The 26,158-nt window shown below is 40.2% G+C and overlaps 1 protein-coding gene across 2 annotated transcripts in view; it reads right to left on the bottom strand.

Moving 5' to 3' along the window:
- brinp3a.1 (bone morphogenetic protein/retinoic acid inducible neural-specific 3a, tandem duplicate 1) overlaps positions 1-19,026 on the bottom strand; it is a 55,278-nt gene extending 36,252 nt beyond the window's left edge. The window contains exons 1-2 of one of the 2 annotated variants that reach the window (XM_077014773.1): positions 18,876-19,026; positions 17,785-18,057 (exon numbers count right to left, since the gene is read on the bottom strand). In XM_077014773.1, the coding sequence (XP_076870888.1) occupies positions 17,785-18,014 (230 nt within the window). In that variant the 5' untranslated portion in view covers positions 18,015-18,057; positions 18,876-19,026. Of the gene's footprint in view, positions 1-17,784; positions 18,058-18,512 lie in introns of both variants that reach the window. The other variant, XM_077014772.1, reaches the window with a different exon arrangement.
- Positions 19,027-26,158: the final 7,132 nt, after the last annotated feature.

Here is a 26,158-nt window from a genome sequence, read left to right as displayed (position 1 = left end):
CATCAGGGCCGGAGTGGGCAACTTTTTGGGGAATCCCCCCCCCAGGGGAATCCCCCAGGGGGATCTAATGAATGACCTGCAGAAAGCTGGGACCAACGTTACAAAGGTTACCATCAGCAACACACTACGACACCAGGGACTCAAGATCTTGCAGTGCCAGACGTGTCCCCCTGCTTAAGCCAGGCACGTCTGAAGTTTGCTAGAGAGCATTTGGATGTTCCAGAAGAGTATTGGGAGAATGTCATATGGTCAGATGAAACCAAAGTAGAACTATTTGGTAAAAACACAACTCGTCGTGTTTGGAGGACAGTGAATGCTGAGTTGCATCCAAAGAACACCATACCAACTGTCAAGCATGGGGGTGGCAACATCATGCTTTGGGGCTGTTTCTCTGTAAAGGGACCAGGACGACTGGTCCGTGTACATGAAAGAATGAATGGGGCCATGTATTGTGAGATTTTGGGTGCAAACCTCCTTCCATCAGCAAGGGCAATAAAGATGAAACATGAGGAGATCTGCATGGAGGAATGGGCCAACATACCAACAACAGTGTGTGCCAACCTTGTGAAGACTTACAGAAAACGTTTTACCTCTGTCATTGCCAACAGAGGATATACAACAAAGTATTGAGATGAACATTTGTTATTGACCAAATACTTATTTTCCACCATTATTTGCAAATAAATTCTTTAAAGTCAGACAATTCAATTTTTTTTTCACTTTTTGTCTCTCATAGATGAGGTCTACCTATGATGTCAATTACCGGCCTCTCTCATCTTTTTAAGTGGGAGAACTTGCACAATTGGTGAATGACTAAATACTTATTTTCCCCACTGTACTTTCGTAAGTGCCTGTAGCGTGCGACTCCGCACACCTCGCACGAACCTGCGTGAACGATAGAGGCATTTATACTTGGCACATCACATTCTTTGCAGTGGTCTCCAAAACGATATGTAGTAGTATAAAGAAACACCCCTCAAAAACGGGAGGGAACATTTACCTGACGAATTTGAAAATTGCATTGTGTTCCAGGTTTGAAAAGTGTGAGCCTCTCAAATACGAGCCTCTTGTAATTCCAGGACGAAACATGAGAGAACGTGAAGACTGGGCGTTTTGAAAATAAACCATTAAATAATGTGATGGAAAAAGCAAATTATTTCGATTCATTATGAGTATATGTATAAATATTTAACTTAATTAGGTTTACTGTGCTGGGAATTATTGAAATGGACCTTGAAAGTGACCAGCAATGAGACCAGCAAACATGAATTGGTTCATTGCGTTGAAGCGCGGCGCGTGCGAAGTTACAAAATTCGAGAGGTGCACAACCTCGCGAATCGACAGCGCGCGAGGCCCTCGCGCATGACCGCGATTGCATCATTTTCACCTCGCGCCGCTCGCAATGCGTCAAGTATAAACCTAGCTTTACTTTGCATAGCGTGGGTGCTTGCATAGCTTAGAGGGAGGGATCATCGATCCTCTTTTTGACTTCAAGGCTCAAATTAAATATCGAAATCGTGACACTCCTACTATCAACACTTCAACATGTTTTCAAATGATGAACCAGGGTATTGTCTCAAATCAGCTAGTAATACTCCCCCAATGTTTCCTCATTCTCAATGCCAAGGCTAAGATTTTAACTCACTGCAAAGATGCTAACAGCAGCAAAATTGATGACTGAGTTGCTAACCTTTCATCCCTGCCTATTTAGCAGAGCAAAGCACACATTCCTGTTGTGACCATGGCTTAACAAATCTACCAGAAATAAAATTATTTATTGCAGAAAATATTGTAGCATATCCCTTAAAAAACACAAACAAACCCCAACCTTAACAAAAAATGGCAGTCACTCCCTACCACTGCCACACTGTAAAAAACAGAACTTAAAATTGCTCGCCTTACTATGATTTTTAATTTAGCTGAGCCAAAAATAATTAATTGCACCATAAACGATAACAAAGTAATTGGATCAGCTTACTTTATTGAGTTTCTTGTTAAAAGTTGATCTGACCTTACAACCTGCATTGTCAAAATATACAAATTGTAGTTGAACCCTAGTTAAGGCCAGGCCAACTCCTCTGTGCATGCTCAATTTGACTCCTTAGTTGAGAACGAGGCGGGGTTTGCGATTGGAAATGGATTTCACCTGTGGCAAGCAGCGACCTACGCTACACTGTAAAAACGAAAAAGTTGAGAAAACTCAAAATTTCAAGGCAACTTACTGCACTCGATTTCTGAGTTTTGATCCCAACTCAAACTCTTAAGTTCTTAAGAAATTCACTCACAGTTAACCAACAAAAAGCCAACTTATTATTTCTTGTTCCAAACGTCCAAATGTGAGTATTTTGGTTCAAATACTACCTTTAATTTTCTTGCGAGGTGAGAATAAAACCTCAGTTTTTGATAGGAATGGACTTGTCTGCAGCTTATTTCTCCTACACCCCAATATAATAAGTTGGCACAACTTTAAAAAATTTGGAACTCTTGGTATGTAACTTACATTTTGAGGTTCATATACATGGGCAAGGTAAATTATCTGAACAAGATATAGTAAGTTAGCACAACTTGAATCATTTGGAATTATTTGTAGGCAATACTTAAAATCTGAGGTTTATATACCTGTGAAAAATAAATAATTGGAACAGGAAAAAATAAGTTGGCTCAACTGTGAGTGAATTTCTTAAGAACTTAAGAATTTGAGTTGGGATCAAAACTCAAAAATCGAGTGCAGTAAGTTGCCTCGAAATTTTCAGTTTTCTCAACTTTTTCGTTTTTACAGTGCACACACGTACAGTACAGCGAGTCCCCGCTTAACGACGATGTTAGAAACTGAAAAGTCTGTTGTAAAGCAGTTTTCGTCATTAAGCATGACCCTAGGTTTAGATACGCTTTGATCGTAAATACAGTATAGAAAAAAACTAACAATGTTGTCGATCGATCGCGTTGCCGAGATGGGCTGCTGTGGAGGCTGCGCTGCCTCAGCTTATCGTACACAACATTCCACAACACCCCACAACACTCCACAACAATCCACTGTGGTGCCACTGCTCCTCGGCGCACCGCGCAAAATAAAAAAAAGTCAGTCATAACTCCGGTCCGTCATTAACCAGACTCGTCGTTAAGCAGGGACTCACTGTAATCACACTATTCAAAAATATACACATACTTTAAACAAGTGGGAGCTAAAACTTTCTCAATGCATAATCAATAATCCAGGTAAAGTAATCCCAAACAATTTAATCAGTTCATCTGGACCCCCAGTTTAAAAAAGAAACCCTCCAAGTGCCTTCATCAGTCTCACCAACCGCAAGATCAATAAATAGCACTAATGCAAAACAACTGAAACCAGCTACTTAACAGTGAAATGTGTTCCATAACAATTAAATCATTTTCAATGCAAATTATCTTGATCATTAATTACCATGTGTACTAATCACAAAAAGATTGGGGAATAACTGCAATCACTGCATTGTAATCGTATGAGATGCAGACAGTCTGGCAGGTATGCAATTTTGTTAAACCATCTGTCATGAGAGCATTATGGCATCACTTAAGTACTTATGAGCCCCTGAAATGAGTTACAGAAGTACCAGAAAAAGATGATAGAGTATCTGAACGTATTTGAACAGGCCAACGATACCCGCAGAACTTTGTGCCATGGATCACACCTGCAGAAAGCTAAACCTGGTCTATACAGGTGAGCAGAGGCGGTCTTTGCATAGAGGCGTTGCTAGGCAATTGCCTTGGGCCCCTCCCACTGTAGGGCCCCCTTGTCTAGCTAAAGCCAGGTTCACACTACACGACTTTTCAGTCATCAGGTTTTTGTGCCGTTCGCACTACACGACTGGTTGTGCTGTAATCGCGAGTCTCTCAGTTGTTGTGGCTTTCACACTACATGACTGATCGGCGACGCGGGCTCACGAATTAAACGACTGGGGAATCGCCGACTCATCTGGCTGCCGTCCAAAAACACGAGAACAGAGAACACGAAAACGAAACACTCGCGAGAACCAGCAACACCACGAAGAAGATAAAAACAATGTACATGTACTCCACATTTTCGTTATTATTATTATTTTTTTTACCGTTTAACCACTCCATAGTCCCAAATTGCCCGAATTATTTCATCTCTCCGTTGCAGTGAACATAGATATAGTCAATCGCACTATTTCTCCAGTGCTGTCACAATAACTTAAACACAGTGTTGTAGTAAAGTTGACGCTGCTGTTGACTCTCAGTCGCCGACTGGGCTACATATTAAACATGCTAGATATCTGCCGGTCGTCTGCGATGGGTCAGCGACCACTCGGCGACGGCTCGGCGAGCGTCTTTCAGCAGTTCACACTACACGACTGAGCGAGCGCCGAATGATCCCCGATTTGCCTCCGACCACAGTTTCTGTCGGCGATCTACAAAAACAGTCGGCGACTGAAAAACCAGCCTAAAATCGTGTAGTGTGAACCTGAACTTATTTCTCGCATATTAATGTTGATGGGCCCCCTAGCTAAATTCGCCTTGAGCCCCCAAATTGTTAAGTCCGCCACTGCAGGTGAGATAACATCTGGTTCCTATCCTTAACCCACTGGCATATTCAGAACACTATGGGCTTTGAGAATAAGACGAGGGACATCATTATGGAAGCTGATGAAACGATGATCTCATATGAAATCACGTCCCTCTTTATGCTGTCCTGTTGCTGAAGCAGTGCAGGTGGCCTGTGTGAAGTTACAGGACAACCCCACCCTTAGCAATAGGACCATTTTTGACACTCACAAAGAAAGTGCACGTTTGAAGCTATCTTTAGTCCATCTGTTTCACATACAGGGAACAATACTTTAATTCTTCAACTTTCGAAGCTTTACCTAGAGGTAGTAAAGCAGGCTATTTTATGGAGAGACCACCTAGCTCCTGGTAAAGACATGAATATCATGTGGGTTCAAATTAAATCCCTGAAAATACCACATTTCACCGATCACATAAACTCATTACACAAATACATCAGTTTTACCAGGGAGGATGTGAAAAATGACAGGCTAGTTTTCCAAGTCTGAGATTGTTGGAGATGGGGGACATGTGAAACTGATGTGTATGGAAAAATCATCAGTATGGAAGGTCTGTCTGATCAGTACTTAAGGTCTGTCTTTCATCATACACTCAAGTACTTTTTAATAATAGAGCAGACAGCATCACTACTGACACCGTGACCGCCACCACATCAAGAAGGTCCTGGACAAAAACGCTTACCCTAACTGGCATTTCAAATGTCTGAGCAGTTGAGATATATATTTTTAAAACATGGTGTTCCAGTCATTTTCAAACGACAAAGCACACTGCACCAGAAATTGGTCCACCCCAAGGGCTGCGTCCCCTGGCAGAAGGAGAGCCCATAAACGCTAGAAGGAATGCTCTGAATTGTACATTGGGGAAAAACAGCCACTGGCAATATAACCGAGGGGGGCCTGAGTGTACATCCTCTACAGTCTTACAATGCTGTGATCACAATTATTCCGCAATCCTTTCTTGAATAGTACATATAATGTTCAGGATAATTTGCATATGGAACATATTTCTGTTTTTCACTGTTACTGGACCCCCTCTCCTCCAAGATTGTGATCTATAAAGATGATTATTGTACTAGTGCTGGTACTACTGCTACTGCTAAGTAGACCTTGAAATGCTGAAACACAATAATAGTTACTTTCACGGTAGAACTGTTTGTCAGTTAGTTATTAACAAAACTACATGATATCATCGCCATCAACACCCCGTGAATCCTCTTATAGGAGAAATGCACTGGTACTGGTTTTACTGGCATCCGTCTCAAGCTTAAACTGGTGTGTAAAAGTGGGTGTGGCTGGAACTGGGGAACAAAATGTTTTCTCAGAGTTGAATACAAACTGGCATCACTACTGATTAGGCAATAACATCTAGACATTTTTGCAGAAATCAGTGTAATAACGCAGCATGCCCAGGAAGCTGCCATTTTGGTTGTGGAGAGCGGAATGAACTAATTGCTTGTATTTCAGCATCACATACTGTACCATTTCAGACTACCCTGAAATATGTAATTTCACTCTTACTGTCACATTTTTCAAGGTCAATGGCCAGAAAAACTTCCTATAATCTAGTCTCCAACGACTGTATGTGGTGTTCCCAAGAATCCAAACAGACCACCACATCGTCATGGCATAGTTCACAGCACCACACATCTCTGACCACAGTAGTCAAAAGGCATTGGAATGTGAACAGGGCATTCTGCAATCCAAATGCCATCACACCGCATTGTAATAACTTATCAAGACTAGCAAAGATAGATATCTAGTATGCACAATGAGTTCTACTACTAATATCCCTTCAAAAATTTTAGCATGCCAATTACTTTTGTCAAAGCAGTTAAGTCAAATCAGTCATTGTAGACAAGGGAAACAAACCTATGAAACATGTACCTTTTAGTAGCCTGTACAGAACCAGAAAGTGGCAACATTTGGCACCAAATGGCACAGGCAACACAATTAATCGCTACTTGAACCGCAAGATGTTTCTCTAGCTGGTTTTCTCTAGGAAAGAGTAAGTGTTTTTGCAGATTAATGCGGGAGCTGTGCTGCTTAATGGGCAAATGTGAACCAATATCGATGTCATGCTGGAGAAGAGAAGTATGAGTGGGAACATCTGACAAAGAGTTGAGAATTTAAGATCAGCATGAGCAGCGGATGGTAAACCTGACAATTTCCCTGAAATCTGTTACAAACAGAGAGTGTTAGAAAGCCAAGTTCAGGGTATACAATTTTGGCCTAGATAAAGGTTATCTTGTTCTGGCAAATATTCAGCAGTAATAAGATGCTAGGAACCACGTGGTACAACTGAAAATAAATAACGCCTTTGTATTAAATGTAGGTAGCATAATAAATATGTTACCAAGAGAAAAAAAAACCCACATTAACAACCAAAACACTGTAACTTATCTATAATACTACTCCCTTAGTAAAAACTCCCTTAGAAAAATGGTGTAAACCTCCAGTCACCATGATGTTTTGGCATTGGTGTAGCGTGTTGAGAAGCAGGTTGCAACCCAAGTTCTCCACCCCCACCCATTAGGTAAACTACATTGTAAACTGGAGTTTATCATCTAAGTATGAGTATGGGACAAAAACTGCAAAGAAAAAAAAAGGAAGGTGACAAGCTCATTAAAGTCCAGTATATGCAATTTATCATCTTAACTTAACACAAAAGAAAATTCAGTTAGTCAAGGTAACTTTTGGTTAACATGTAAAATGCCGTATGAAACAAACTGCATATCCATGACAAACAAATGCTGATGTTTCTGCAGTGAAACAATAGTGGTAAGAACTGTTCACTTGATTAGAACCATTTAAAAGTCGTGAGGGGGAAGAATTAATAGGTGCTTAACCACATTTTCAAACTGTTTTTTTAGTACCCCACCCTGAGCATCAGATCACAGGTGGAATTAGAAGGATAGTTCTATACATACAAAATTAAGCATTTGTAATTCTAGATGCAACTTATATTGAAAACAAGAAACTAAAACACTGACAAAAAATACACTACATCTGGAAAAATATGCCAAAGAGGGAAGAGTTTGCATGGAAAGGTCAAAAATATAAACACTCATAAAGCATCAAATCCACCAAACTACACTCAACATGATCAAACACATGCATCTCATTAAAGAAATAAATAAAAGACCATCAATGACCATATTTTTCCACTCTTTCAGATTTGTATCATGGCTGAAAGTCTGTATAGTTCTACTGTCCATCTAGGCCAGGGGTACTCAACTGGCGGACCGCGGTCCGGATCCGGACCCGAACGCAGTCCTGTCCGGACCCAATCTCATTCCTGATTAACTGGATACAGACCAAAAAAAAAAACCGGAGCATTTATTTCAGGGCTATTGAAAAAACACTCCGTCACGAGTGTTACGTTTGCCACCCCCGCTCAACAACTTATGTTCGCCAGCCAACGCTCAACAACTTACGTTCGCCACCCCCGCCGCACCAGACCTCAGGTCACAGGTATCTGCCAAAATTGGACCACGGACAAATTTAGTTGAGTACCCCTGATCTAGGCCATAACGTTTACATTTTAAATTGTATTATAAAATGGAAAGGTGGAATAAAACAAGACTTTATTGAGTTCTGTTTTATGTGTTTTAAAATAAACACAAAAAATAAATAAAGACAAAAAAATTTATAGCTGTGGGAAGCACCAAAGCTAGTGGAAGGATGACTAGTCTTTAATAAACAATATTCTCTCTGTATTTTAACTCCCTCACTCCCTTAAAATGGTCAGATTCCTTATGCAGGCCATTTAACATTTACCTAGTAATGCAGATGTAGCATGCACACCACTACATCCCCATAACATGTTGTCTGCAATAAATGTTATGTAGCATGAACAATATGAAGAGTAAAATTTTGAAAGAACTGTAAACCAATGTGACAACATCGAAGAACACACACTGTCTAATCAAGGTAAATGATACAGGTAAAGACAATAGACTACTGAAGTCAAGTGCCATCTAGCAGTTGTCTAACCTACATTGGGTCTAAAGGGGTTTCCGTTTTCGAAAAAATAAATGGTGGTCTCAAAAATCATCTCTGTCAAAGCTTGTGAATAGCCTACTGAAAAGAGTGATTAATATCTAGAGGGTTTACTTTTTCTATTTCTTTGTAGGAGGGTTTTCTTTTAACCATTGTATTCTTTGTAAACCATGAACAGGTCCATGGTTGACCCAGATCTTACCTGCACTGGAAAGCAGAAGTGACATATAAAGCAGTCTCTGGCAGGCCCTCACCACACACTGCTGCAACACACTTGTTGGAGAGTGGAAAATAAACTCCTAAGGCCAGAGTTATATTGGAAGTTGAAGGCCAGTGTCTAAGAATGCCCAAATAGAAGCAGGGGCCTCATATTGTAAAAAGGACAGGAATTGTAAGCATTAAAGATTGAAAAAATCATTTACCCTATGAGTGGTCTTACTTCCCAACTTTGTAAAGCACAGTTGAGAATAACCAAATTTGAAATAAGTCTTTGAACTTACCTATTTGCGCCATATAAAACACAATACTGCATTAAGGACACTGTTCTCAGAATTATAATTAAAACCTTAGTGGAACTTTATTTTAAATATTAAAGCTGTAATCAGCTGTAAATGCAAAGCTGGTGCGACGTATACACTCACTACGCATGCTGTGTAGGGCCCTGCAAATTAAGAAAGGCCCCCTCGTCCCCCCCTCACGTCATAAGATGAAGCAAAACTAAAAAGGAAATTTAGCGAACCATAGGCCCACATGCCCCCTCACCCGATTGCCTGCACAAGCTTACAGGACACCCCCCACAACGCCCCCCCCCCCCCCCCCCCCCCACCACCACCACCAACACCATTGCAGGCACACATGCCTTCTTACATCTAGCATGAACAAATAGGTGTATCAATGTTGTCAAAAACTATAAAGATTAGTGCATTCATATGTTATTGCTCACAACATGATTATGAAGATGAGAAAAACAGGTACACGTTGAATTTGTCTCAATTGTCACTTGCGCACACACTCACACAAAGTTAATCTGGATTTATACTTTGTTGGGAAGACTTTCTGAACAGTTTGGAGATATGGCAGTGAGTTTTCCTGAGATCTTCAGAAGTCTCTGAAAGATTTGTACAGATACAGGTAAAATTTCTAACTTTCTAAGGTAGAGTTTATGTTTAACCATGTGCAAAACTTGCCAGAAATCTTGACAGTTTGAAAACCACCTCTGCTGCCTATTTTGGAAGTGTTTTTGTATGCACACACTAAACTGATTTTAACAAAAACCCAGTTACAGGCTAAAGCGTGTATTCACGTTTTCTTGATGTGCAGTAATGCGAAAGCTTGAAAGCAAAGCTTGAATAACGTTTTGAAAGTTACATTTTTTAATATATTAAGCCTTTTAAACATCGGTAAATGTTTCCAGTGAAGCAGCAAATTGCAAAGTAAATTAATCATTCATTCTGAAAAAAAAAATGAAAAATATAAATGCATTGGACTACCACCAACCAAAATGATCACTATTTATGGTACTTTATGATAATTAAAATAATAGGCCTCTTATTTGGAAAGTGTAACAAGCCATGAATTCCATGAGTTCATGTTTGCTTGATAAAAGAATATCACTACGTCATTAATCATATCTTAATTGAGATAGTGTAAAAGTTATTAATCAAAATATTACAATAAGCTACTTGTTTATAGTGTTCTGTCTATTTACACAGAATTTTGAGGAGAACGCTTTTGCAAGTAACCCACATTAATAACTGTTCTGAAGCACTTTAGCGAGGGTTGTAGACCGCAAATAACACATTGTTTTTTTTATACAACAATAGATAATATTTCATTTGCCACACTGAGTGTGAAAAAGGAGCAAATGACACTTCAACAAAGGGTCTGTATCTGATTCAACACTTCTGTTCTCCTGGGACCTAGCATTAGCCTGTGAATGCACCCTGTGAAGCAGGTGACACTATTATACCACAACAGAGGCAGATTCTGCAGAAGTGGGCCAAACCTCCACGACACTGGCAGGTGAAGCACTGGAGGCACTTGCCTTACTGCACCTAGCAGTGAACAAAAGGGTGCGTCCCAGCTTACCCTAGCTCCTTAAAGTCCTCGAGTCTAGATGAAATCACAGCATCATCCTATGGAGATGCATTGATCTACCGAAATTGAGCAGTTGTCAAACAATGGATTTGAAACACCACTGGGAAAAATTCCAATAGTTCTTGAGGGTGAAGGATTCTGAGGTTTGTTAATACTGTTCTGAGACCTGTAATTTCCAGGATACCAGTGGTGGAGCTGACTCGCTTCCAAATCTCCAACCTGCCTTCCAAATCCAGAGTACATCACATGGAGTGATGTTAGAAGCATGCTTATGCAGAATATTTGTATGAGAAAAAAGGCCAAACCTTTTTTTGCTCATAGAAAAGCACCACTGGATGGAGGGGGTTGTATTGGCTAAAAATGTGTGTACTGCAGCTTTTTGGGTATCATGATATAAGACAAAGACACATAGAAGGTCAATTATCTACAACATCACTTCTCCTATTCCACTTACCAAGGATACTGGTAAACCAAACTAATATTCATAAATCTTAATTAACACACATCATCTATGTACAGGATTCTACTCTTGACTGTTAAAATTGAGATGTAACAACACGGACTTGAGCTGATGAGTTTGCCTGCGTGTGAAGGTTGGTTGTGTTCTTCACTGGTTGTGTTTGTGTATGTATGGACAATTGGACCCGAGTGTGCTGCACGCACGATAGTGTGAGTGTGAGACGCGAGAGCCTCTCGTCTTTGTCACCTCGCTCTCCAGATATCCCGTGTTGACGGGGGTGAGTGACTGCGAGCCGGAGAGGCGCATCCCTGTATGTGTGATGCGAGTGCCGCTCGTTTTTAGCTTTCTCTCCATGTATCCCATGTTGAAAGTGGTGAGAGAGAGAGAGAGTCGGAGTAGGTGCATCACGGTCTACAGAGCGCGTGTGTGTGGGTCCTGTCCATTTGTTTTTTGTATTTAGTCTTTTCGTGTTTGTTTTGTCTTAGCATGTTGCGTGATTTGTTATGTGTAATTCCCCACATGCACCTCCCCCTTAAATGTGTGTTGGGGGGGTCCAGTGGAGGTCCCGTGCTACAGTGAGTGGTACGGAGGGTGCAGCTCCCATGGAGGCCCTGACCAGGGATTTGAGGGTGTTCTCCGGAGCCGGGAGGGGCCCCTTCTGAATGGTGTAAGTTGTATCACCTCCTGCTGAGATGGAGACCCTCCTTCCCCTCCCCCCGGTTCGGGGTGCCGAGAAGGTCAGGGAAAGTGCGCGTATGTGTTTTGTGTAGTGTTGGTGTTTAAATTTATTTTGTGTAATTCCCCGGAGGGGCCGCCCCAAATACATTTTTTTGTGCTGTGAGGTCCTGAGCCACGGAATGTGGCTCGGAGGGCATAGCTCCTCGAGGAGCCCCTGACCTGTTGGAGGGACCCTTGAGCAGGTAGGTGCCCCTGAGCCCCATTATGTAGGCAGAGGAGGCCTGGGGCGTTTTGATATCAGGGTGTCTCCTCATGCTAAGAAGGGGTCTCCTTGGTCAGGGTAAGTGTTCTAATGGTCAGGGTAAGTGCGCGTTTGTGTTGTGTGTATGTAGGTGTGTGTGTGTGTGTGTGTGTTGTGTTGCAGGTTGCTCCTGGACCTTGTGGGGTCTACCAGCTGAAGATGGAGATCGCCCCTCTCCTTCTCGGGGTGACCAGGAGGGCTCTGGAGCGGTTCTCCCAGTGTTGATGGGAATGCTCAGAACTTCGATCTCTAGCACTCCTGGGTTGGCTGGAGGAGTCCACCTTGTGATGAGCTACCCCGTGAGGGGCTGACTCCCCAGGAGGCTGGGGTGACCCCTAGCAGAAGGCAGGCGTCAGCTCCGGGAGGAGAGGTAGGTCCGGGAGGTGGTTAGTGGGTGGTGAAGCCACACCCCAGGGTGGTAACCTGCACACATTCACACCTGTGACGAGTGGTGAGCTTGGTGCTCCCGGTTCGCACACTTTTGTGGGGCTTAGCGGCCGAATGCCGGTTAGGGCGTGAGGGCCCTGTGACCGATCGGGGCATGGTTTTGTCTTGTTGATGGCCCAGTCGGTCCTGGGTCCCGCCCAGGGAGGTAAGCTAATGTTTGTTTGTTTTGTGTTTCAGCTCCAGGACTGCAGGGAGCAGGTCCCTGCATTGTCTCTGCCCAGTGACGGGAGCTAGTGTGTATGTTTGTGTTGTAGCTCCAAGACAGCAGGGAACAGGTCCCTGTCTTGTCCCCGCTCTCCCGCCCCTTTGCTTCCCAGCCGGAGGAGAGTGCGGCTTGGTGGGGGGTCTGTCACAGTACAGAGGGCCCCCTGCCGGTCGTCCCCGTCCACAGTGGCAGTTGTCCTGTTTTTAATGCGTTGTGTTCATCCCTCAGGTGGGCGGGGCCTATGATCCACCTCACCTGATGGTTGTTTGTGTGTCTATATATGTCTTGTCTTTGTACCAGTTGACTGATGGTTATTATATCCTTAATTCGGATCGTGTCGCGGGTTTTTGATTTGCGCACTTTATTCATTAAAACCTTTTTCCTCTGAGACTTGGTGTGATCTCTTCCATTTTATTTTGCACTCCCTGACCATCACATTATGAGTGCCATTATGCCATATCAGTTTGTGCCATATTCAGGGTTTTGAATTGCTTAAAGCCATAACCGACAAAAGACAGCTTAGACTTTTTTTCTTAAACAGGAAAATCAACTGTTGCTCTTGATCTTTGCACTACCAACAACACCTCATGATGCTGATCACTGAATCAGCTAGCAACAGCAACTTAAACAAGTATTGACAGAGAGCATGTAATTTCCTGTTTTTAAACCAATCATAAAATGGAGCAATTTGCTCCATTCAATGGACCAATAGCAACGCCAATGAACCACAAAGAAGAGAATGGACCAGGGAATCACCAGGGAAATGTGTTAACAATCAAATAATAGGTCATTGTTTTTTCATTGGATGATTTTATTTAAGGATATGTTTCAAGGAAATTAATACTGACAAATCAATTAGTGTACATATAATTCTCCTGATTGTTTAGTTTGCCAAATGGTTATTGATGGTGGAAAAAGCTCTCTCTCTCCCTCTCTCTATCGGTCTCCCACTCGCTCTCTCTGTATGTCTGTGTGTACTAAAAAACTGTTTGACACATCTAGAAAATCTATAAAACATCTACCAGGTATCAGATGTGATATTTAGTGAACATCCACTTTGAAAGGTGTAAGTGATGCCCCATAAGCAAGACTAAAGCTAAAAGACTAAAAAAAACAATCAGCCTAAAAGAAACTGGTAATTTATGCTGTATTACACAGTATTACACAATAGGCAAAAGTGAATAACTAATCACAAATTATATTACTTGATTTGAAGCATCACACACATTTATAAATAGTTGTTATGCATCATAGAAGAAAAAATGCTTAGCACATTTGCAAGTCAAGTTTCATTTTAGTCAAAAGACTATTCAGGTTGAAGTCTGAATAATTACAATCACAGTGAGTTTTACAATAATTTTTGGATTCTGTCAGTTTTTTTAGTAGAATTAGCCAGACTAGTTGCAGTAGCATATGCAGAGGAGAAAGGCAGTAAATACCTTTCACACCCAGTCACATTTCTGTGGATGGTTCACTAAGAAAAATTACTCTCATAAAGACATAAGTCTCTCTGCTCAAAAGCTACAGGGTAATTTCAATTCAACATTGTCACCTGTGAACTCAAGTGAGCCATCTAACAGATGATAACAATATTTTCCTACTCTGGGTTTGTGCTGAAGTTCTGCGTAAGACATTGCTCATGAAGAGAAATTGTCCACTGAATCATCCAGACTAGAGAACACTGTCTTAATTGGGTGTGAGGAGACAATATCTGCAGTTAAAGCAAAGTAATACATGCAACGTCAATTCAAAATGTTTTGTAATGAATAGATTGAACACATTTTATTAATCATTATAAAAACTGTACTGCTGTTATTTTTTGTTCACAGACCATTATTTGCATTCATTTTTGTTAAAATGTATTTCTTTCAGTAATATTCATTATGCTTAATGTTCTGTCAGATTTTGCTGGAAATATCAACTCAGTGAACCCTTAAAGACTAATAGAAATGTCCATCTTCTAGCTCAGAAGTGCCTAGTCAGGGTTTTAATATGGACTGATTAGCCAAATGTGCTCTGAATGTATACCTTGAAAGCTATGATGATGTTGGCTACTGAGGCCTGGAAAATAGTGAGACAAACATTTGTCTCCTGTCAACAAAGAGATTATTGCCGCATTCTCAATCAAGCACAGAGATGATGTAAATATTCATTCTCTGTAATGCAATTACTCTTTCTCGGATTCATTCACTGACCCTTGAAAGTGGATTTAAAAGAACTGGATTACTTTACAGTACACCCATTCAATCAATTAAGCAATGATGTGTATGTGTGTGTGTATATGTACATCCATGTCTTTCAACCACTGAAACCACACAGACATTTACCAAGAGTGATCTCAAGTAGAACAAGCTGTCAAAGTGGAATCATGGCCTTCATAGCCTGAACTAGAAGAATGATCTAACAGCAAGGGCTAAAGACCCAGGTGTTTTGTCCTTGAGTGTGCTATGAATGTGAGTACCTGAACACTCTAGAGAATTGCATGTCTTGAAACATAAATAATGAGACAATTAACGAAGCCCTAACTTCACTACCCTCATTTCCCTATACTCCTTCTCTGTCTGGCCTTGTATACGGTTTGTTTTTGTGTTATCTTTGTATTGAGCGCATCAAAGGGCAGCTTTATCCATCATGGACCTACTGACATATCAAGGGTTAATAGGTCAAAGTATCGTAGGATCTGGAGATGTTCTGCATGTACTTTTCTGCAGTAGTTGGTCATGAGCCAAGAAGAGAGGCGTATCGCTATATGAAATAAAAAAATGAGAAAGTGGAAAAAAGAGGAAATATCACACATGAAATTGTGGATACTCAGACCATTGAATCCTGTACTAGATTCTCAGTGATCTTACTTTCTTGGTTCAGGTGTGTTGGATGCTAAAGAGACGATATGAAGGTCATCATAAATTGGACTAGAAAACACTGGCTTAAAGCAGCAATACCAATACAAAAGGAACAATACATTCGAGTAGCCTAGCTTACTAAAAACTGAAAGTAATGTGCTGTCGAATGTATTGTCTCCCATTGAGATATTTATATATATATATATATATATATATATATATATATATATATATATATATATATATATATATATATATATATATATATCTCAATATAAGAAGTGAAACGGGACATTTCAGACAGATGGCCTTCATGTGCAATATATATATGTGAAACAAGTTGCTCAGAGATGATAGATAGGCTCAACAGTATTTCTGCTGCTGAGCATTCGGTTTCTATTACCAACTGCATACATACAAAGGCAGCCTTTCAGTGGATTCAGAGGCCAGACACAGCATCCAAGCACACATTGTGGGGCTATAAGCTAACATATCTTTTGTGAACTCTCTTCACATCCTTCAGTTTTTCCCACTTTTATCTATGTGTTTTGAGCCATCTGTATTCTAAGGCTCTTCACGGGAAAGCAGACAACTGTGGTGTCTTGCAAGTTCACAAATATGTACACAAGTTGAGTAATGTAAAGGAACCTAAAATACTTTTGCTTTTCTTCACACACATTGCCAGCCTGTGTGACAGAGGGATGGGTTATATGAGGAGGTTATTATACAGGCAGATGGGCTGCTATGAGAAAGTTTGCAGAAGCAAATCCCCGCTCACATGCAATCCTCTCGTTTCTCAGATGCTAACTGCTAAGTTCTCTCCGCACAAGGTGACAGTACTTGTCAGCTTAGCCAGAGCTGTTCTACATACAAAGAAACTCAGCATTAATTCTCCCATCCAAGTGTAGTCTTAATAATGCTTTGCCTGGGACCCGAGAGCAAGCCAAAGTAGATACTTCAGAAAATAAGTGTGTAAAAATCAGGGTAGGTTTTCATGTGTGAAATGAAATGTACCTTTATTTTTAATCAACAAAACTAAGCAGTGTTCTCAAGTGCACACCTGTTAAAACGTGCAGAGGTGCCAAATGTTTATAATTGTTTTTATTTCTGTTTATAAACAGCAACAATTATTAAAAACCTTTCATGATGATGGAATGGGGAAGCTGAGACATGTGAAATCTAATATATCATAAGGTAGATGAAAATGTAACAGATTTAACAGAGGTGCTAAAGCATTTTTAGCAATGTTGCCATGTGACATACAGGGACAGGACAGATCTCTACACTGTTCCATAGAGGCTTACCGCAGAGCAGTGCACAGCACAACCATGTACATTCAATATTATCTGACACAACATTAGGTCAGAATGCAAAGAAAATATTTTTGACACATTCACTGCTCTGTACAATAAAAGTAATTGCATCTCAAAAGATTGAAATTTTTAAAAAACTGATTTTAAGAGATGTCAAAATTTCAAAGAACTACTGTCTCTATTTGCATTTTCTGTCTATATTTAGACATTGACAAGTATTATTTTTCAGATTAGTTTTCTTGATGAAAGCTGGGCTCCTCTCTCTCTCTGAGACACACACACACACACACACACACACAAAAACTCATGGATCCCGCTCCCTAGCCTACCAGCAGGGGGAGATCCGGCATTTGCAATTGCACTCCTCTTGACTCAGATTTTGTGCCACTGACAAAAAGAAAAAAAAAAGACAGAAAAAGAGCCAGAGGAGAATTTGCAAATGTGCCGAGATATAGAGGAGAGCGTGTCTGACTAACCCCTGTGTTGCCATCTCCATCTGTGCCTGGCAGTGGGGGCCTCCAGCCCTGCCAGGCAGCCTCATTTCAGCTGGCTCCAGTCCTCTCCTTTCGTGCTGCTGTTCAGCTAAACCTCAGCTCAAGTTCTGTCACCATCTCACCTGCTGTAAGTCTCACCTAATCATCTGGTATTAAAAGTTTTAGCTGAACCCCACTGAACTCTTGCTCGATGTCTCAGCAAGCGAGTACATGTTTGGACTTTGTTTTGGACTTTTGTTTTTGCATTTCTGAGACGTTGCCGCCAATTCTGTTTTTGATAGCCGTATGCATCAGTCCCACTAGCATTTTGTAAAATTAACAATTTTACCTGTTCAAAAGACAATGCTCTTTTAATTAAGCTTGAAACAAAATCCCATTTACTCACCTGTAAATTTTGTACTTGGTGGTGAAGCCCTGTTGGTACCTCTCCACAAAGTCTGCAAATTCCTGAGAGTGATGAAAGGGCCCTTTGTCCGAAAGGAGCCACCCAAATGTACCCGCTGCATCACGGGAGCCTGCGGCAGAGGCTAGAACCCAGCAGTGAAGGCTTAGCACAATACACTCCCATGGACACATCAGATACGCCAGTCTAAACGCAATCCACCGGCAGCTCATGCTTCAACCCACGACTCGACATTCTCTCAGGACTTTCCTGGAACTGCAAAGAGACAGAGGCTGGAGATCAGGACACAGGTCTGGCCTGGGCAGTACTGTACAGACAAGCGCAGGTAGTCAGGACATTTTATACATGTGTTTAACTAATGTTGTTTGTAAAACCAATTTGGGACTCTATAACATCTTTAAAACATTTGGCTACTTCCAACGACACTTATCTTTAAAAGGGAAGGGTATTGAGTTTGTGTACTTTCCCAATTATTTAACGTAAATAGCCTTAAATACACAAACAAATCAATAACAACAGCAGCAACAACAAAAATACTAAGTGAACACAAAGCAAAGTTCTGTTAGCTCATTATGAATGAAATGCTGTTTTACTACTATATATATTTTTTCTGCTTTTCAGCCATTCTATTGAATAGCTCTACACGCTAAAATTGAGAATAATTCGCGTGCGTGCACGTGCATTTGCGCGTGATCGTGCGTTCAGTTCACCTTAATGTTTAGAGAACTGAACAAAGCTGGAGCCAATAACGCGCATCGCGGAAATCAGGAAACGCGCTTGGCATCCAAGTCATCGCATCCACTCTCGGGCAGGCTAATCCAAATGTCATTTGAAGTACAGTCCGGCGGTTAAAAGGGGATTAAGAAGAACGCGGACGAGAAAACAACTGTCCCTTTGTCACCAAAAATAAACTCTGACATCGCTCCCTCCAGCTCTCACACTCTCTTTCTCGGTAGAAAAGCTTCTTTTATGGACGAATTCGAAGTTAGAAAGAAAAACATCGCGTAACAGCTTAGTTGCACGAGCAGTTAGTGTTTCCTGTCGGTACAATATGCGGTAATTTCACACATTACCCATGCTTCTTTTGGGATGTTTCGTATTATACTCCACAGAACTGCGAGTGTGTCGGATGTTCAAAACGATGCTCCTTTGCTCCGTAAAAACGTCCAATTTATTTCCGAGCCGATGGTACTCCACTCCTCATTGGGTGCTTGAGAGAAAGATGGGGAGGGATTTCGTGGACTGACAAGACACGTTTGCCAGTGTTACTTATAAAGCAAGGATAATTTGTGAGCTGTAAAGTAACTGGCTTAAGCGATTTAAGCAATATTTGGTGAAATTCCAAGTTAATTTTGTTGCTCCAGTATATTGAGATGAAATATTCAATCATTTGTGTCATCAGCACCGTCACCACCATCGTGAATATTTTAACACTAACATTACCAACATTACTCTTGGTGACTGTCGCTTTACATAAGCGTACAAGGGCAAGTTCCGAGATGGTGTTAAGTCCCGTAATTGTGGAATTGAACAGTGGGAAATGTAAAATTGAGTGTTTGTTTGATGTAGACATTTCCAGGTAGTTTTCTTGTAAATCCCAAACAAATCGTGGTAAAATTGAATAGTTAAATGTTTTTTTCTGCTTCAGCTACTATGATTACTGAATTACTGACAAATTATGCACTTTCTTAAGAACCTGCATGTTACAGGCTTGTTTATGTATGTATGCTTGTTTCTATCAAGAATTAAAGAACAGCATCTTATTAATGAACCTTTTCTGTGAACACTTTCTTTTTGTAAGATCATCAGTCAGAAGCATCCATGCACAGGAATCATATTATGAGAGGTAAACATTCACTTAAGATGTAGACAGCTTCATATTACCCCACAAATGATGCTTTTGTGAAGAGCAATATAGTGAGAGAGCAAAAATGCTATTTTAATTAGCCAGAACCTTGAAAGCTCTGTCCTGCTTCATTTACCTCTCCTCAGCTCAGTTTATTCAGATGATACCTGGTTGCATGCATTAATCTTGGCGTTTGCTCTGTCTCACTCTCTCTCTGTCTCTGGATCTTTTCTTTCTCTGACTAAAAATGTCCTTCCACCAAAATATTCTGTGTTGTGAAAATGAGAAAACATATCCTTGGGAGATTACATGAACAGTTTTAGCGGTAAGAAAGATCTGGTGTCCACCAAAAAGTTCATTGTTAATTAAGAGTGTGAATAATATTCAGTGACTTTACTTTGACTTATTAATCTTAGCATTAGAAAAAAATGTATTGTTCTTTTTGGCATTGTCCCTTCGTGAACCAGGTTATCTGTGTTTATATTACTATTGTATGAATTTAGTGTTTTACTGTCCATTATTCATCAGATGTATGAGCTAACTGAGTTGTATAAAGATGGTGTCTATAAAGCAAAGTTATTCTGGATCTTTGGTTTCTTCATGTGTGTTCTCACACTTGTTTTTATCACTACTGCTTCTTATATCTGTGTTCCCATTCGTTCCATTTATGACAACATGAAGATCAACACATGAAGAGCAAAGTTAGAGCATGTGTAGTGTCATTGTTGCACAAGTAAACTAGTTGACTGACAATAATATGCAATGTTAAAATTAATAGTTGTACAATCATCAATAAAAACACACTATTGTGGGGGAGCGTATCAAAGTTTATGGCCACCATAAATCAGGTAATGGCTTTACAAAATAGCATAGCACCTTACAGCTGAAGCTGTGTTGAACCTGCTGAGGAAAAGGACACAAATGTATTTTGCCTTGTGAAAGAAGAATGGTTTGAGACAAAACTTTCTCTAAAGATCAAGGTTAGAAACTGCAGGAGTAAATTGCATGCTGTTGCATCTTATGGCTCCAAATTACAATTAGATGCCAATTAGATTACAGTTAGATGGTCTATGCCAATTAAATAATTGGACAACTAGCAAGCCTCTGTTGTGAATTGCCCTTTCATTTAGGACAGGAAAGTCGCTGAAACTTTGATGGGAACCATGTCCTATGATCTGATGAGGCTTTTTAGCAAAGTACTGAAGAAGAGGTTTTTTGGCAAAAAAAATGAGCCAAGCCAAAGGTCATGCAGAAAAATACCTTGGCATCAGAAGAGATACCAGTAGGAAAGTATGGTGGCGAATCTTTGATCTTGGGGGATTGTTTTTACAGAGGCCCTGAGAATATTGGCAGGATACTTGACAACATACACTCTGCTAGGTGGTGTAGACTGTATAATCTTCCAACAGACTTTTCCAAAAAACTTTTTTTGTGCTTTTGGACTGACCATTCAAGTTCCATAACCTAAAACTCACTGAAAACACAAGGACTAAGCTAAAGAGGAGGGTCCACTGAAGTCTCTGAGGAGTCTGGAGAGGTTTAATATGGAGGAATGGTCTTTGGTATGTGTTCTCACAGCTCATCTAGCAATGTGTTATGCTACAATAACAAAAATAATGCTACAATAAGAACAACAACATCTAGTGTTAATCTGCAGTAACAGCTATAAAATGTTGTGTTTGTGAGAGTTAGTGATCTTGTTGGATACCATCCCAATGTGTAGGTGTCAGCAGGGAGTTTGTAAGTTAAAAGTAGCAGAAAAAATGTTACTGACATTGAACTATATTTGTTTTTGCAGTCTATCTTGATCATATTATATAAAATAAGTATATTTTGCATTGTTGATTTTGAACATCATACAGAAAATGTAAAATGAGACAGAAGAAAATTAGATTCTGTGATTGGTTTGGTATACATTGAATTTAAAAATAGAATTGCCAGGTGTGAATGAAAAAACTAGGCAAAGCCCTCAGGTAATAGTGAGAACAACAGTTAGGTGGGGCAGTATGCTATATGCTAATATGTTGAAATATAGCCTGGTCTGATTTGAGCCAACAAAATTAATTTAATCAATTAAGACCCACAGGAACATTCTGAAACACAAAATAACACTTCCAAACAAGTTTCAAAACAAGCCTTTATAGATTTGCGGCACATTCTGTAAAAATACAACAAATAAGGTTTTGTCAATATTCACTGAAGCAAAAATAGAAGCAGTAGTAAATCATACTGTTGTCACATCTGCAGACTGCTCTCTCCCAGAGAGAGCCAGACGATCACCACTAATCAATGGACCACACCCCCCACCAACACCTTCACAAGAGTTCCAATGCTCTCCACCTGTGAAATGACTTATTACTTCCTTACATATACTGTGTGGCACTCTCTCTTTGTGAACTGTTGTTTTGCACTGAGCCTACATACTGAGTGTATCTTTATCTAGTTTCTGTATTCTCTGGTTCTTGATTCTGGTGCCTGCATTTTGCCTTTTGGGTAATGTTTTTGTACCTCTGTCATCTGACCACCTGATGTTTTGACTTTGTTTGCTTCACCTCCTGTTATTCCCTTGCTGCAGTATATTTTTACTTTGCAATTGGATCGCCTTGTTCTAGTTGCCTTGTCCTGACAAAAGCATTATGACTAGAAAGTGTTTATGTTAAGATGTAACCTATGTTGTGGTTTTTGTCGAGGCCCTGTGTTTATTCTGTACTGGATAGTGTGTACACAGGTCCTATACTGCTGTTCTACTGGACATGTTATTGGCACTTGTTTTTGGAGTAGATCTGTACCGACTACAATTCCCATCGTCCTTGGTGACATGGTGCTGTAAAGATTCTGTTCTACTTCATTCTAAATGTGGAATAGCTGGTTTGGGGAAGCATGTTTTTCTGGCCAGGGTGTCGTGTGCTGTATACAGCAGTCTCAGTGATTCCAGCCCAGACTTCCGCAGTGACCTCGGGAAATGGCACAGTTTCAGTGTGGACTTGTCTGAAACCACCTTGAATGGGTTGAACGCACTATATCAGACATTCAGTTTCATCATGTCTCAGCTATCATTTCATCCAACTTAAGCATGACAGATCTGCATTTGAAAGATCTAAAAAAAATCCTTCTGGTCTGCAGTTTTCTGTCTTTATTTTAAGATATCTATATGGAAGATAAGGCATGTCTTTATATGCTTGTTCTGGGATCCTGTTGATGTAAGTTCAGGATTTGCATATTTTGTGACCTGTTAACCCACAGAATCTGAATTTAGTAATAGGAACAGGACCTTTTGCTATCGTTTAATTTTTGATGAAGCTGTGGGTACAATGTTGACAGATGGAGAAGGCAAAGTAACTGGCAAGTTCAACAGTAGTGATGGATGTGGGCTCAGTATATGCCAGGCAATAATTCACTTGTTGATCATTTTAAGGTAATTAGAACCATAATATTTACTAAACCGTTAAACTACTCATAAACCCTTTGAAAGGCAAGTCATCTTATATAATTGCCCTATAACATTCAATATTGCCCTATAGTATTGCAATCAGAAAATTATGCTTCAGGGTCTTCACAGCAATATGTTTTCTGATGAGGTATATGGAATATGTTATTGTATTACTATAATCAATCCAACTGAAAAAACGAATACTCTGCTTTATATAGTAAATGTTCCACTTTTTTATAATCCTGAATCTGAAGTCCAGTAGAAGCCTATGTAGAAACCTACATGTATGTATGTGAAAGGTTTATTGCCTAAAATCTGCATTGGTGGGGGACCCACAAGGTGAAGTCAGTAATGCAGTGAACAGTTGTGTTGGGATGCTGTTGAAAAGGACACCATCTCAAAGTTGTACTGTGTTCTTGCTGCTGCAAATTTGAAAGAACTAGTATCAGACATTTCTGGAAAGTTGCAAATGATTAAAGTTAGAGTTTTCATTGTAAATGCTACTGTTTGAGCTGTTTGAGTGAGATGAAGCTTATCCATACCAGTATATGGAGCCAGATGTCAGAGTTAGAGTCCCAGAGCATGAGGCTAATGCATATGGCTTACTTCATAGGTACTTTGTACATTACAAAGATGTCTAAACCTTTCCTCCTGGGAAGTATGCTAAGTTTATTATGTCTTTCTAATTTTTTCTGTTGTGTTTTTGATATATAAGGCGCATTTTGCTGAAGCACCTAATATCACCATGGAAAAGGTAATTACATGGTTTGAGTGGAAATATTGCCTAAGACAACAGTGGGGCAAAGGTTACGGCTGCTGATTAGAAATGAGCCTTTGTCTAATACGACTGTCACCTTTGGCAAGAGGAGAAGTCTTATAGGACATACTCCATTCACTGCATGATGGTGCAGTAAATTAACCAAATCCCTTTGCTCCAGTGTCAGGTAATGATTTCTCTAATTACAGTTTAATTCAATTTTAGAATATATTGACACCCTTCAGTGGCTCTCTCTCTCTTTCTTTCAGGGGTTTAGACAATGAAATCCAAAGTGAGTAATGCACAGGAGAGGTGGGAAGTACCTGATGTAAGAAACTTTGTTTTTATGTTTCAAAATTTGCCATGGTTTTGCTGCAATGCAATAATATCTTTAGTTTGGTTAAATTTCAGAAATGCACTGAGCTGGAGCTAGTGTTCAGAACCTTTCTCGTTTATGTGCATGGTGTGTGTGTGTGTGTGTGTGTGTTTGTGCGCGTTTGTGCACTTGTGTATGTGTGTGTGCTCATATATTTAAAGATCACAAGAACTCACAACAAACACAAGCCGATGGAAGAATCTGTGGAGTTAGTTGTTAGCAAAATCATTGTCAGGATAAGAACCAATATGTCTTTTTTCACCTAAACCATTGAGGCAGGAATTAGCATAGTGTTAGGCTGACAGGCGATTTTCTGAATAGGGGAAAGCTCTGTGGAGAGAGGGAGTGGGGCAACAGTTCGGGACTCAGAGCTGGAACAGGTGCAAAAGAAGAGCACAAAGAAGGCAAACAGAGGAGTCAGTGTTTAGCTCTAACCAAGGAGTGAAATATTTAGGGGATTTGGAAACACTGAGGGTTCTTAGACTTCCCTCCAACATCACTAGGGTCCGCTGTTCCTGACCAGAAAAAGAAGGCATAGAGAAAAGTGGAAGAGTGCATGGGATTGAGCATTTTCACTGGGGCCCCAGTCCCCATCACAATCACAGAACCAAACATGTACTGTGTGTTTCAGTAAATCAAAATGTAGTAATAGTTAAAATATCATATAAAACCTTTAGTTATACGTTTACCTGAAACTATTAAATTCTTTGCATAATGAGCATTTTCTTTCAATTGTTTAGATGTTATTAGTGCCAGGCATATTAGATTATGCATTTATGCAAGGTGATTTAGGTTAGGTCTAGTTAATACAATAGCAACATTTCTTAAGATAGTCATAATAACCCCTGCAACAAAGCTCTTTTTAGGGTTTAATACTACTTTAATTTCTCTCTAAAAGAGTGTGATAAGATTTATTTTTGGTGATATTAAATGACAGGTACAATATTCTGCCCTAGGATATATTAAGAGGTTTAGATGGAAGACATTCATTGAGTTTTGTCTTTAGATTCAGCTTGCCTTTGAATATTTCTGATTATTGCAAAGGGACATTTACTTTAATACAATGTACTGAATCTACAGTATTCCATTTATTCACTGTCACCAGCAGACGTCAATAACGTCTTCTCCATCTTAGCGAGGGAAATATATAAAGAACATTATATGATTTCTGTTATTTTTATAAGCTGAAATGCATTTTCTGAAAAGCAATTTTATATCTCAGCATGGAACCATTTAAGGACATTTAGCATTTTACTGTATTGAATTTAAAAGATTCATGTATGTTGGACAGCAGGCAGTAAATGGGATGCAATGTGCACTTGATATTTGTCTGTAGATGGTTATTGAAATGTTTACAGGACCATTTGCTTTTCTAAGCTTACATTGACAAACACACTCACACTCCCTCTTTCTCTTTCTTTCTCTCTCTCTCTCACACACACACACACACACACACACACACACCCTTGCACACAACTTGTGCTTATGCTGATGCAGTGAACTTTAAGCCCGTCCTGGTATTGTGTATTAGTGCAGAGGCCAGAGAGGGAGCTCTCTGGGTGAGCAGCCACCGGAGCTGCTGCTGTTATTTACAGAGACATGTGCTGTTCAAATGATGAGAACATTATGCACAGGCTTTCAGACCCACTGACCAAACTAATCATCCTAGAAAAAGAACACTCTTTCTCTCTCTTCCTCTTTTTCTCTCCCTCTCTCACTCTCTCACTCCATGCCTTTGCATGGTGGGTTTCTTTTAAAAGTCGAGGAGGGGAACCAAGCTCTTGGCTACAGTTATCTGTCTAGAGCAGGATGCATCCTTGATGGGGGGTTTCTGGTAGGAATGCACGGGAGAGGTTAAGCATGTGTTCTCTTCATTATGAGCTATGTTGGACAGTCATTTTCACATCATTTGCTATGCTTGGCATTTCCTTATCTGCTCTTGGCATT

This window comes from Brachyhypopomus gauderio, chromosome 8 (genome assembly GCF_052324685.1).
Source record: "Brachyhypopomus gauderio isolate BG-103 chromosome 8, BGAUD_0.2, whole genome shotgun sequence".
In the NCBI taxonomy this organism is placed as follows: domain Eukaryota; kingdom Metazoa; phylum Chordata; class Actinopteri; order Gymnotiformes; family Hypopomidae; genus Brachyhypopomus; species Brachyhypopomus gauderio.
This window is presented reverse-complemented; position numbering and strand designations above follow the sequence as displayed.